We start from the raw sequence: 12,929 nt of genomic DNA on the forward strand, positions 1-12,929 counted from the left end.
CAAAATAAAAAATACGAACATTATTACTGTGAGACATTTTATTTTATTCAGAGAAAAACATGAAAATATTTTCAGTTTCCACCAAGAAACAAACTGAAGCTCAGAGAGAGAAAAGAGTTTAATGTTAGCGTGTTTCAGGTTTTTATTCCAACATGAAGCCGACACGTTAAATTTCCAGGAAACTTACACAGTGAAGCATCGGTGCTGTTATTATGGTGACCTGCATCAGTGATTTAATCTTCAAATCAGATTACAGTATTTCCAAAATAAAAGTGGGATTGATTTCAGTTGCTGCTCAGAGGGTGAAAACAATAAATGATGAAAAACATAAAACGTTAAAAGAAGAAATGTTCATTTTAACAAAAAGTTTGAAACCAGAAAGATGTGTTTTCTGTTGAAAGGAGGAACTGAATCTCACCTTTATAACAGAAACTGAATCATTAAACTCATAAACGACTAAACTACAAACTTTTAACTAAAATTAAAACAAAGTGTTTCAGAACCAAAGAAAGAAAATAAAGAAAGATCAGTTTTACTATCAGATATATTTCACTCAAAGTTAATTAAAAAAAAAGATCTTCAGCTATTTCCTGTGATGACCATCTTCATTGATCTCTGATCAGTTGATCACAGTTCATCTTCTTTCGTCACTGGAAGGAAATGATATAACCAGTAAGGATGGCTTAACGTTTATTATTTTTTAAATTATTACCTCCAACAAGGAGGTTCTGTTTTCACCTGTGTCTGTTTGTTTGTTTGTTTGTTTGTCAGCAGGATTACGGTAAAACTACTAAACCAATTTGCACCAAACTTGTTGGAGGGATGGGGCATGGACCAGGGAAGTACCCACTACATTTTGCTCCAGATCCGGTTTAAGGGACAGATCTAGATATTTTTTTTAATCAATTTCCTAAACGTTGAAAGGTAGCACATTTTTCCGACATTTTCGTCAGTTTCTCAGTAAATAATGTATGGATCTTGATGAAAAAACATGCATTTATGGTGTTTAGATTTATGAGTTTATACAATTTGGTGCAAATCCAGATCATTTTCCGATCTGGTGGAAGAAAATGCACAGTCTACTATTTATGACTTACTGTGTTTTATGACAAATCATTTATGTTATCAGACCACTTCCCTTTTCCTTTTATTTTTCTATTATAAGAGTTAGACATTGGTGTAGGATTGTTTGGCCTAGGCAGAGGTGTGTGCTCTACTGAGTGACGTTCTATTTCATTCCAGTGAATGTACCTCTCTTTGTGTGTGTGTGTGTGTGTGTGTGTGTGTGTGTGTGTGTGTGTGTGTGTGTGTGTGTGTGTGTGTGTGTGTGTGTGTGTGTGTGTGTGTGTGTGTGTGTGTGTGTGTGTGTAGGCTATAAGCATGTTGTGTTTGTTTGTGTTTGTGTTCAGACCTGTGAAAGCATTTACCAAACTCACCTGCTCACACCTGATGCAGTTTAGTTTGTTTTTATCAGTTTTATTTGTTTGGATTTCATGTCTCTTTCACTTTGATGTAGAAATCTGCTATTTACATAAACATCAGCACGAACCTTTTGAACCTGAACTTTAAAAAATCTCTTGGTTCTTTGAGGTTCTGCTTGTTTCAAGCTTCAGATAAACGTTATTAGAGAATTGAAGACACATGATGTGATTTTGAAGATTAAATTATTCTTTTGGTGAAAATAATTTTTCATTGCTGCGATAAAACATGTCCTGATGTATTAACACTGAATGAATTCAGCCTGAAAACCGGACAGAAACCTAAAATTTTCTTCAGTTGTTTGTTCAAATCAAAGTTAGGACATGTCGACTTAACTGTCATGAATCATTTCTAGAACTTAATCACCTGTAAGATCAGGTGTATTTACTCTCTGTTCTTCCCTTGTTTGAACTTGTATCTGGTCTTTGGTCAGCAGGTGAAACTGAATCCAAGTTCTGGTCTGAAAAGATGGTTTGAACATGTTAAATAATAACATAATGTTTAATCGGTGGGATGTTTGTTTAAATACACAGGTGATATTCTGACTCTGAAGGTGTGTAGCTCTGTAAACTCTAGATTGTTTTTACAGTGTGATAAATCTCCATTATGTTTAAAATATAACTACATTTGTCAGTAACGTTAGGGAGCGTTGGTATTTTCTAAATCAGCAGTGAGATATTTTTGTGACCGCTGCAGAGATATATTTTCTCTTAGAAATGAAATTATGAAAATTTTGTACCGTGGGTTTCTTTACCATCACTTCCTCTTCATCTGAAAGAGGAGAAACGGGAGCAGCATGATGTTTTTAGGGATCAGATACAGATCAGACCAGTCCTGAAGGACTGAACTGGATCAGGGAGCTGATCTGGACTCAGTCTCATGTTCTCTCTCAGTCTATTGACTCTTCATCTCATCTTTTCATCATTTGTTTATTTTTGATTGTTTATCACTTTAGTTTTTTTTTTTTATGTTGTTGTTATTACCATTCCAGAGGCCTTTACCAAGAAGCAGGATCTGTGGTTATCGAGCTAACTTCAGGTTTTCAGGGTTACAACGCTGGTTCACTTCTTACCGTGGTACATTGCCATGGTTACTAATGCTGCACACCTAACCTGCTCCGGAGCAGGTTATGTTCGAGATAACAGATCAACGTGTATAAAGGATCCGCCTACTGAACAATGAAATCTCTTGGAAAATGGCGTCACCATTCATAGAAGATCCCACGGAGCTCAGTGCACGGATAGTAAGAGGGTCTCTTAGGAGGGCAAGAGTGTTCAGAGACCGGCAAACCTCTTTGGCTTTCCTTGAATAGTTTTATATGAGCAACCCTCATTACTGCAGAGAGCCAGCTCCTACATACACACATGTAATTGTAATCAGGTCTATTTGTGTCCTAATGATGGGGCAGTGATATTATGAGCCTGTTAACTTACACATTCACACAGTCAGGTATTTTTTAGCCAGCTGTCCTACCTGCATTTGGCAGCTGCAGCTGTTGCTTTTAGCCTGGATTATGTGTTTAACTTCTTCGTATTTGTCTAATATTATAGTTTGCTCTTTGTTTGTAAAATATGCTGCTCTGGTACCAGTAGACGTGTCCATGTTTGCAATTGGTTGTATGCTGTAAACACTGCCCCTTTTGTGTTTTATGTATTGTCAGGTTCAGTGAAGCCAGAGAACGGAAAGATAACTTGTGTATGTTGAACTTGCTTCGTAATACAGGCCTCAGATGATAATGCTTGTTTATTTGTTGTTTGTTTGTCGATGATGTCGTTACCTGTCTTGATGATGATGTCATCGATGGACTGGACCAGATGAATGGCTCCCACAGCTGAAGCTTCACCTTTAGAGTTGGTGGCGTGACACTCATATGATCCTTCTTCTTCCTTGGTCAGAGGAGAGATCTGAAATAAAAACACAGCAGTTCATTCTGACTGGTCCAACAGACAGCTGGAGCCATGACGTCATACAATGTACAGTGCAGATATCTATGTGTATGATAATGTATAACACTTAGTGTTTGTTTGTCTTTATATATTGTGTACTGTATGTGTGTATATTATTATTCATGTTTATTAATGTGTATAGATTTTGTTTATATACGGTATATAAAGGTGTGTGTACTTTATAAAATGTATATCACTGTCCTATATGTGTAAGATTTTAATTAAGAAGACTAGAAGCTGTAATTTTTGCCAATAGGGCTTCTACAAAGTACTGAATTAAAGATCTGAATACTTTTGTGAATGAGAGCTTTCAGTTTTTGATTTTTAATAGCTTTGAAAAAATTTTAAAAACATGATTTCACTTTGTCATTATGGGTTATTTAATTTTATCAATTTAAAATTAAATCTACAACACAATAAAGTGTGGGTCTGAATACTTTCTGAAGCCATTGTATGTAATGTATAATGGATATATAATGTGTATATACAGTATGAAAATGTGTATATATACTACATTTATGTGTATATATAATATATATATAGTATATTAATATGTATATACCTGAATAATGTGTATATACAGTAAATATACATAATATTGATAACTAACCAACACCCAGCCGGTCACTTCATGTTTTTCCGGTCCTCCTCTGGTCTGAATTGCCAGATTGTCTCGGTCGCCAGGAAGAAGCTCCATCTTCTTCTTCCCACTGAGGACCTGAAGGAAGACACCCCAGATCATCATCTTGAAACATCCCCTTCCTTAGAGGTTTGTCTCTGACTTGTTTCTAATGTTTATTTTTGAAAGATAAAAGAACAGATTTAGTCCCAAACACACAGATGTATTCACTCACTGTGTATCTGTTGCTGTGTAAATTTTGTGTATTGTCAGACAATTTTGGTCCAAATTAAACTGTGATTTCATGTGATGTAAATTTCTTTATGTTTATTGATCTGAGATCAGCTCAGTTTTTAGACGTCAGTAAATCAGATGATCAGGCTGCATATGCTTCACAGAGAATCCGAAACAACATGTAGGTTACTCTGAATCTCGTCTTCTTGCAGAAACAAAAAATATAATCTGAGTTTTATTTAGTTAATTAATGAACTTAATCCCTGTTGGACTGGAGGGACGACCCACTGAGGAGCCCTGAGCCTAGGGTTTGACACCACTACTGCACTTTAAACAGATTGAATGTTTCTGAATAGTCAGATCAAAGTTTATCCTAAGTAACTGTTTAAATTAAAACCTCCTCTGAGTCTGTCTATCCATACAGAAGATCTGTCACCTGCTAGAGGCTAATGATGATGATGTCACTGTGTCTGTTCCTCACTTTGGTCCACAGATAGGTGTGTCTCATAAATCAAAGGATGAGAGAGAATCTGTCTCAGTAATCTGGATTTCAGTCTGTTGGTTTCAGGTAGTTTGATAAGTTTGTTTCCTTCAGACTCAGTCGACCTGTACAAACTCATCCTGATGACTGAACATTTTTCCGTCGTCCACTCCATATCTGACAGACTCAAAAACAGGCCGCAGCTTGCCATCCTGCAGTTGTTTGGAAAATTACTCGCAGTCCCATCTTCAGTTTTCTCTGCAAGTTCAAGACTCGGCAAACAGAGTCTAAAGCTGCTGACAGACACACTGACACCCAAACACACCTGAACACCTGAGGCAGGAGGCGACATATGAGCTCATCATCATTTCTACAATGTCTGACTGTTTTTAATCCTCTGAAGACACCAACAAAAATGAAAAATAAGTCTGAATAGTAATAAAACATTGATATTTCCTTACACTAACAACAGTGAAATGGAGGAGCTGGTTCAGAGTTTATATCAGTGTTATCATAATTATTGTTTCTGATTTCAGAGTTCACGTCATCATTTTACTGAGAAACTCTTATTTCTCTCTGACATATCCAACTAAAAAATACAGAGTCTGAAAACCAGGAAAACACGGAGTCTGTGGTTCACTATGATCAAACTCAGATATAATGGATATAATGTTATTTTATTAGTAGTATTAACAGTTTTAACCCTGACAGACCAACTGATGACAAACTTACCCCCATAAGTTTATTTATATTTAAAGAGTTAATTCTTTCATTATAAGTGATATCCCCACTTTTTTCCAACATTTTGGGAAGAAATTCAGGCATGTTCATACGATTATGGAAATGATGAAGATTTCTTTTTTCCGCTTTGTTGATTTTTAAGAAACAAAATGTTCTTGATATTGTTTCATACCTAAGCAGACATTTAAATTGATATTTGTAGCTGTGTTTTAATACACTCACCAAGCACTTTATTAGGAACACCTGTACACCTGCTTATTCATGCAAATATCAATTACATTACTAGTATTTCTGAAACTGCTGATCTCCTGGGGTTTTCACACACAATGGTTTCTATAGTTTACTCAGAGTGGTGTGATAAGCAAAAAAACACCCAGTGAGCAGCAGTTCTATCAACACGTCAAACCTTGAGGAGAATGGATTACAACAGCAGAAGTCTACGTCAGGTTCCACTCCTTTCAGCCAAGAACTCAAATCTGAGGCTGCAGTGGACACAGGCTCATCAACACTGTACAGATGAAGACTTGAAAACATAGCCTGGTCTGATGAATCTGTATATCTGCTGAGGCAGCAGATGGCAGGGTCAGAATCTGGCATCCACAGCATGAATTCATGGACCCAACCAGCCTTGTGTCAACAGTCCAGGCTGGTGGTGGTGTAATGGTGTGGGGAATGTTTTCTTGGCACGCTTTGGACTCTTAATACAAACCAATCCTTGTTTGAATGCCACAGCCTGTATGAGTATTGTTACTGACCATGTACATCCCTTTATGGCCACAATTTACTATCTTCTAATGGCTACTTCCAACAGGATGATGCTCCAGGTCACAAAGCAAAGTCATCTCAAACTGGTTTCATGATCATTGAAAGTAAGTTCAGTGAACTCAAGTGGCCTCCCCAGTCTCTAGATCTGAATCCACTAGAACACCTTTGGGATGTGGTAGAACAGGAAATTGAAAACATGAATGTGCAGCTGACAAATCTGCAGAAATAATGATGCAATCATATCAACATGGCCCAGAATCTCCGAGGAAAGTTTCCAACATCTTGTGGAATCCAGGCCACGAAGAACTGAGGCTGTTTTGAGAGCAAAAGGAGGAACTACCCAGTATTAGTGTGGTGTTCCTAATACGGAGCTCGTTTACTGTAAATATTGTGTTGTAAATATACTGTTTATAATCAGCAGAGTTCACTGACATTACGTTTCATTGGATGATAGAGGAGCTCCTGTCCTCTGATTGGCTGTTTTGTAAAGGTTAGAAACATCCTGTCTCAAAAAGATGCAGAAAAACTAGCCCATGCATTTGTTACCTATAGACTGGACTTCTGTAACTCCTTATTATAAGAATGTCCCAATTACTCTGTGAAAAGCCTTGAGTTGATCCAGAATGCTGCAGTGTCAGCACTGACAGGAATTAGGAAAAAAGATCAAATTTCTCCTGTGTTAGCATCGCTTCAAAATCTGGAATAGAATTTAAAATCCTCCTCCTCACCTACAAAGCACTTAATGGTCAGACACCATCATATCTTAGAGAAGATATGATGGTGCTTGAAAACAACAGTATACAAAGCTGTTCCTGGTCCCTCACCCCCAACCCCCTTCTCTTCTCTTCCCCATTTCTCTCCTCTCAACCCGACCGGTCGAGGTAGACGGTCCCCACCCTGAGTCCTTTTCTGTAGGAGGTTTCGTCCTGTTAAAGAGAGTTTTCATGGTGGGAACTGTTGGGTTACTCTCTCTAACATTTTCAGGTCTCGACCTCTGTAGAGTGCCTTGAGATAATGTATGTTATGATTTGGCGCTATATCAATAAAATTAAATTGAACTGAATATTTGGAGTCCAGCTGAGGTTCGGTCTGCAGGACGTTTTGGTTCTCTCTCAGACTAAAAATAAAACCTCCTCAATCATTCTTTTAAGTTCGACTGTGATTAATTTCCTGTTTTATAGTTTCAGGTTGAGTCTCTGCAGACTTTGATTGTTTCAACAAGCAGCAGAAGGAAACAGGAAATCAGCAGAAACAGGAAGACCCATGGAGAGTTGAGGCACTGAGGCTCCGAGAAATCACATCTCACATGTTTATGTTTATATATATATATATATATATATATATATATGTGTACAGTTAGGTCCATAAGTGTTTGGACAGCGATACAATTTTCCTAATTTCGCATCTGTACACCACCACAATGGGTTTGAAACAAAACCATCAAGATTTGATTGAACTGTAAGCGTCCAGCTTTAATACAAGGGGTTTAACAAAAATATCACATGAATTGTTTAGGAATTAAAGGCATTTTTATATATAGTCCCTCATTTTCATAGGCTCGAAAGTAATTGGACAATTGAGTTTCATAGCCAGGTGCGGCCTATTCCTGCGTTATTTCATGACAAATTAAGGAGATAGAAGGTCTTGAGTTGATTCAAATAAATTAAATTTGCATATGGTAGCCGTTCATGGGAACTCTCAATATGCGGTCAAAGGAGGTGTCGATGTAAATGAAGGAGGTCATCACTGGGCTGAAAAACAAAACTAACCTATCAGACAGATGGCAGAAACTTTTGGAGTGGCCAAATCAACAATTTGGTACATTCTTAAAAAGAAGTAATGCACTGGCGAGCGCAGCAACACCAAAAGGCCTTGAAGACCTCGGATGACAACTAAAGTAGATGTATACAGAATTCTTTCCCGGGTGAAGAAAAACCCTTCACAACATCTAGCCAGGTCAAGAACACTCTGGAGGAGGCAGGTGTATCATGGTCAAAGTCTACAATCAAGAGACATCTTCATGAAAGTAAATACAGAGGGTTCACCACAAGTCACAAACTACTGGTAACACTCAAGAACAGAAAGGCCAGGTTAGACTTTGCCAGAAAACATCTAAAAAAAACTGCCTATTTCTGGAACAACATTCTTTGGACAGATGAAACCAAGATTGACTTGTACCAGAATGATGGGAAGAGAAGAGTCTGGATCATTAGCCGCTCCTATCCTTCTGCAAAGGATACGCTCTGTCAAACATTATGGAGGCAGTTTTATGGCATGGGCATGTATGGCTGCCAATGGAACCAAGTCACTGGTGTTTATTGATGATGTGACTGCTGATAGAAGTAGCAGGATGAATTCTGAAGTGTATAGGGCTATACTATCAGCTCAGATTCAGCTAAACGCTACAAAACCGATATGACGGTGCTTCACAGTACAGATGGATAATGACCCAAAACATACTGCGAAAGCAACCCGAGAGCTTCTCCAGGCAAAGAAATGGAATATTCTGCAATGGCCAAGTCAGTCACCTGACCTCAACCCAACTGATCCTGGTTTTCACTTACTGACGACAAAACCGAGTGCAGAAAGACCCACAAACAAGCAGCAACTGAAGGTGGCTGCAGCAAAGTCCTGGCAAAGCACCTCAAGGGAGGAAACTCAGCATTTGGTGACGTCCATGGGTTCCAGACTCCAGGCAGTCATTGACTGCAAAGGATTTTTCTCCAAGTATTAAAAATAATCCTTATAATTATAATTATGTTAGTTTGTCCAATTACTTTTGAGCCTATGCAAATGAGGGAATAGGTATAAAAATGGCTGGAATTCTTAAACGGTTAATGTGATATTTTTATTAAAACTCTTTGAACTAAAGCTGAAAGTCTACACTTCAAACACATCTTGATGGCTTCATTTCAAATCCATCATGGTGGTATAAAGAGGCAAAATTACGAAAATCGTGTCACTGTCCAAATACTTATGGACCTAATTGTACAAATGACTGACTGATGAGCTGCTGAGACAAACTCACCTTCTTCCAGGTGAGGACAGGTGTGGGCACCCCCACCGCCTCACAGCTCAGGTACACCTGAGAGCCACTCACGTTGTAGACTTCACCTGGAGGAGTGACGATGACTGGGGCTGCAGACAGACAGACAGACAGACAGACAGGTCGGTGCCAGTCATAGTTAAATTACAAATAATTTACATGATGTTTGGTTGAGGAGAATCAGGATGAAACAGGATGAAACAGGTCGCAGGAATCTGTAAATCCTCAGTGACCTCAGAGGAATTCAGTTTGCTCTGAGCGGCTCAGTGAGGGTTTTCATGTAGAAAGGAATTCGGTGTTTTCAGAGGGATGAAGAAGGATTATCAGAGATCAGTCTCTGTTCCTGTCAGACCGTCAATGAGGCGGGAACACGTTGTCAAACACAAACAAATGTACAGTGTTCATTGATCAGTGATCAGTGATTCATCTCATCCATACTGCACACATGGTCATTGTCTCTCACCAGTCTCACCTGTAACCTGTGTCTCACCTGCGCATGATCTGTTGACCTGTAACCCGTAGTTACCTTGCCTGGCAACAGCAATACCCCCTGAATGATGTCAGTCTCACCTGTGGCGCAACGGCCCTTGTTCTGGATGTTGATGGGTTCGTTGCCCTCGGTCTGGGCTGTCAGGCTGGCGCTCTTCAGTGCGCATCCGCTCCTGTACGTCTGCCCGTCGGTCCCGCAGACCTCGTAGTTGGTTTTACAGACGCAAACTCCCAACTTGTTCTTCTTGTCCTCGTCGCTTTTGACGCACTCCAGTCCGGGGCCGCAGCGGCGCGCTGCCGCGCGGCGGCCGCCGCACAGCTCCCCCTCCGCAGCGGCGCAGACCGAGCAGCAGCCGCAGGAATCCAGCAGTGATCCGGCGGAACAGCCCTCCGCCGGGAGAGGAGCGCACTGAGCTGGGTCACACGGTCCGCAGCCTGGACCCGCCGAGACACGCACAGAGAACACCGGGAGGATCAAGAGGACCGGAACCAGACACAGAAAAATGATGAGAGACTTCATTATGGTCTGATGGAGATCTCTGACCTGGACTCTGGTCTGAACTCTGTAAAAGTTTCTTACAGTCTGAAGTCTGATCTGCAGACTATGAACTGTTAAAGCTGCTGACCCCGCCTCAAACCAAAAACCGATCCCAGACCTGCTGACAGTCACAGACCAGTTGTACGGAGGAACAAAATGGACCAAACAACTGGATTCTGCTACTGGCCCACTGCTGCTACTAATAATAATTACACAAATAAAAATAATGAATGAAAAGGTTGGAATGATAAAAAAAGTAAATCAAAATTAAAACCAGCGACTGAAGCTCCAGGATTTAAATTGAGTTGAGTGATGAGAATATTTCATGTTCAGTATCAGAACTGAATGGATGTCTCTGACTTCAGAGTTTTTTTTTACAAAAACAGCAGTAGTTTCTCTCTGATTCTCCGATTTTACAAACCCAGTCAATGACAGTTGATACTTTAATAACATAATATTAAATTAGCTTTAAATTGAATAATTTGACAGTCCTGCTGTTGATGTAATGTATTTTTTTTAGAGCTTCACAGGTAGGCAAGTAGAAAAAAAAAACCAGAATAACACATGTAACATCAGATTCAATCTTTACTTCAAACTGACGTCACCATGCCAGACGTTTTATGTCTTTTCATTAAATTTAAATTAAATTGAATTAAATCAAATCAGGGTCAGAATGAATTTTACACAGAATATCATCACAAACAGAACCAACAACTGTAATTTACCAACAGATCAGATTAGTTTAACAAGAAAATGTAAAACCAAACATATAAATATTTGTGTGGTAGATAAAAGAAGGATTCTGACTCCATTGACCCATAATCAGCAGTTTTATGGATTAATGTGGAAAACAAATATCAGATTGTTACCAGGTCACAGCAGAGGAGTTTCTTCTCATCACAGCCGTTGATCTGACTGATTGGATCTATGTGATTGAAGTGATGTGTTTAAATGACGTTTTGCTCAGCTGAAAAAAATGAAAAACTGCTGTTATTCATGTTTTATATGAGTCCATCCTCTAAGGTTACAAATAAACTAAGGATTCATTAAAAGTCATGTGATGATTTTTTTTTTCAAAGTGAGTCATTATAACGGTTTTGATTTTCATATTTTCTGTCTTTTTTATTCTTTAAATTTTCATGGCAGCAGGGAGCCTCCATATTTAACATCTCACCAGAGACTCAGTTTGATATGTAACAAACTGAGTCAATAAAAAAATTACTGACTGACTAATCATTGATTTCATACTTAAAGTTTATAATGTATTTGGTAGTTGATGGAGACATTTAGGAGACATTCAGGAGATATTTCAGAAAAATTTAGGAGACGTTTCAAAGATTGTTTCAGAGATGTTTGGGAAATGTTTCAGCAACATTATAGAGACACTTAGGAGATGGTTCAGAGATGTTTAGAGGACACTTCAGAGATCTTTTGGAGAAATTTAGGAGAGGTAAAGTAGTCAGAACACTAAGAACCAGGACATGAAGCACACAGTAAAGCAACATAATGTTTCTGGCAACTGAAAGGGGGAAAGACAAGGCTAGATATTAAACAGCCCCAGCTGTATTTAGGATTGGGTATTATGTGGAACATTTTGTAGGAAACTCGACTGATGGCCTGTATAGGTCTGGAACAGTGTTCTTAGACTGTTCCTTGAAAACTGTGACAGGATGGCAGGGAGGGAGATGGAAAGTGAAAATAGCAGCGTGGAGTTTAGTGAGGAAGATGGGAGGAGGGAGAGGGAGTGGGAAGAGGTGGTGAGAGGGAGTAAAGCCATGAGGGACAAATAGTCATAGGAGAAAGAAAAAAGCGTAGGTGGAGAGAAGAGGAGATGAGGAGAATGGCCCAAAGGCAGGATTTCTTAATGTAGTGATGAGATTTGAGGGGGAAGTGGGAGTAAAGAAGGTCAATCCGCCTAAGTTAGCAAAAATCATCAGAGGGCAAGTTTGAGCAGTGAAACATGAGTTTTACGATATGGAAACTTGGTAACTGGACCTAATACTGAAGGGCAAGAAGATGACTAGTGTTGGAATTAAGAAGGGCACTGGACAAAACAGGAAAGACGGCACCTGGTAAAGATTAAATATGTTTTAGCATGTTAAAATATCTAGCTGTACAAAGTTTGGAGAGATTATTGCGAAATGAGAGATTAATGTACCTCTTGGAGAATAGAGGTATGGTGGCTACGTATCAAAGGAGATTCAGCAAAGGAAGGAGCACTATGGACCCAGTGTCGTGTTGAGAGGATGAGATAAGGAAAGCCCAAGTAAATAAAGTGACAGTGGTTGCAGTGTTATTTGATGTTGAGAAAGCCCTTGATATGTTCTGGAGAGAGGCGCTTCTAATCAAAATACACTTAAGGGGAATCGTGAGGAAAATGTTAATTTGGGTTATGGACTTTTTAGATAAAGGAATTATTCAGGTGAAGATAGGGTGAGAGTTACGACCCAAGCCAAAATGCTGTAGAAAACAGGTGACTTCAGGGGCGTGGATAAAGCCCAACTTTATTTTCCATTATGAAAAACTATATATTTGTAAATATTCCAACTAATATGGCGAAGTCATTGTTTGCAGATGACAAGGGTTTGTGG

General features: G+C 39.1%; 1 protein-coding gene across 1 annotated transcript; it reads right to left on the minus strand.

Annotated features, from left to right (window-relative positions):
- Positions 1-117: 117 nt before the first annotated feature.
- igfbp7 (insulin-like growth factor binding protein 7) lies at positions 118-10,406 on the minus strand. Its single transcript, XM_040119014.1, has 5 exons — positions 9,882-10,406; positions 9,294-9,403; positions 4,036-4,143; positions 3,257-3,383; positions 118-650 (listed from the first exon to the last, which is right to left on the minus strand). Exons 1-5 carry the CDS (start codon positions 10,318-10,320, stop codon positions 628-630), a joined length of 807 nt encoding a protein of 268 aa, XP_039974948.1. The 5' UTR covers positions 10,321-10,406; the 3' UTR covers positions 118-627.
- Positions 10,407-12,929: the final 2,523 nt, after the last annotated feature.

The sequence above is a fragment of the Xiphias gladius genome, chromosome 23 (genome assembly GCF_016859285.1).
Source record: "Xiphias gladius isolate SHS-SW01 ecotype Sanya breed wild chromosome 23, ASM1685928v1, whole genome shotgun sequence".
Taxonomy (NCBI): Eukaryota; Metazoa; Chordata; class Actinopteri; order Istiophoriformes; family Xiphiidae; genus Xiphias; species Xiphias gladius.

What these genes read in the sequence shown, in the direction of transcription:
- igfbp7 (XM_040119014.1), bottom strand. Translation starts at nt 10,320, where the DNA reads ATGAAGTCTCTCATCATTTTTCTGTGTCTGGTTCCGGTCCTCTTGATC. An exon ending in CAAGGGCCGTTGCGCCACAG is followed by an intron (nt 9,404 to 9,881) that starts GTGAGACTGACA and finishes GTCTGTCTGCAG; the next exon opens with CCCCAGTCATCGTCACTCCT. An exon ending in TGACATCATCATCAAGACAG is followed by an intron (nt 651 to 3,256) that starts GTAACGACATCA and finishes ATTTCCTTCCAG; the next exon opens with TGACGAAAGAAGATGAACTG.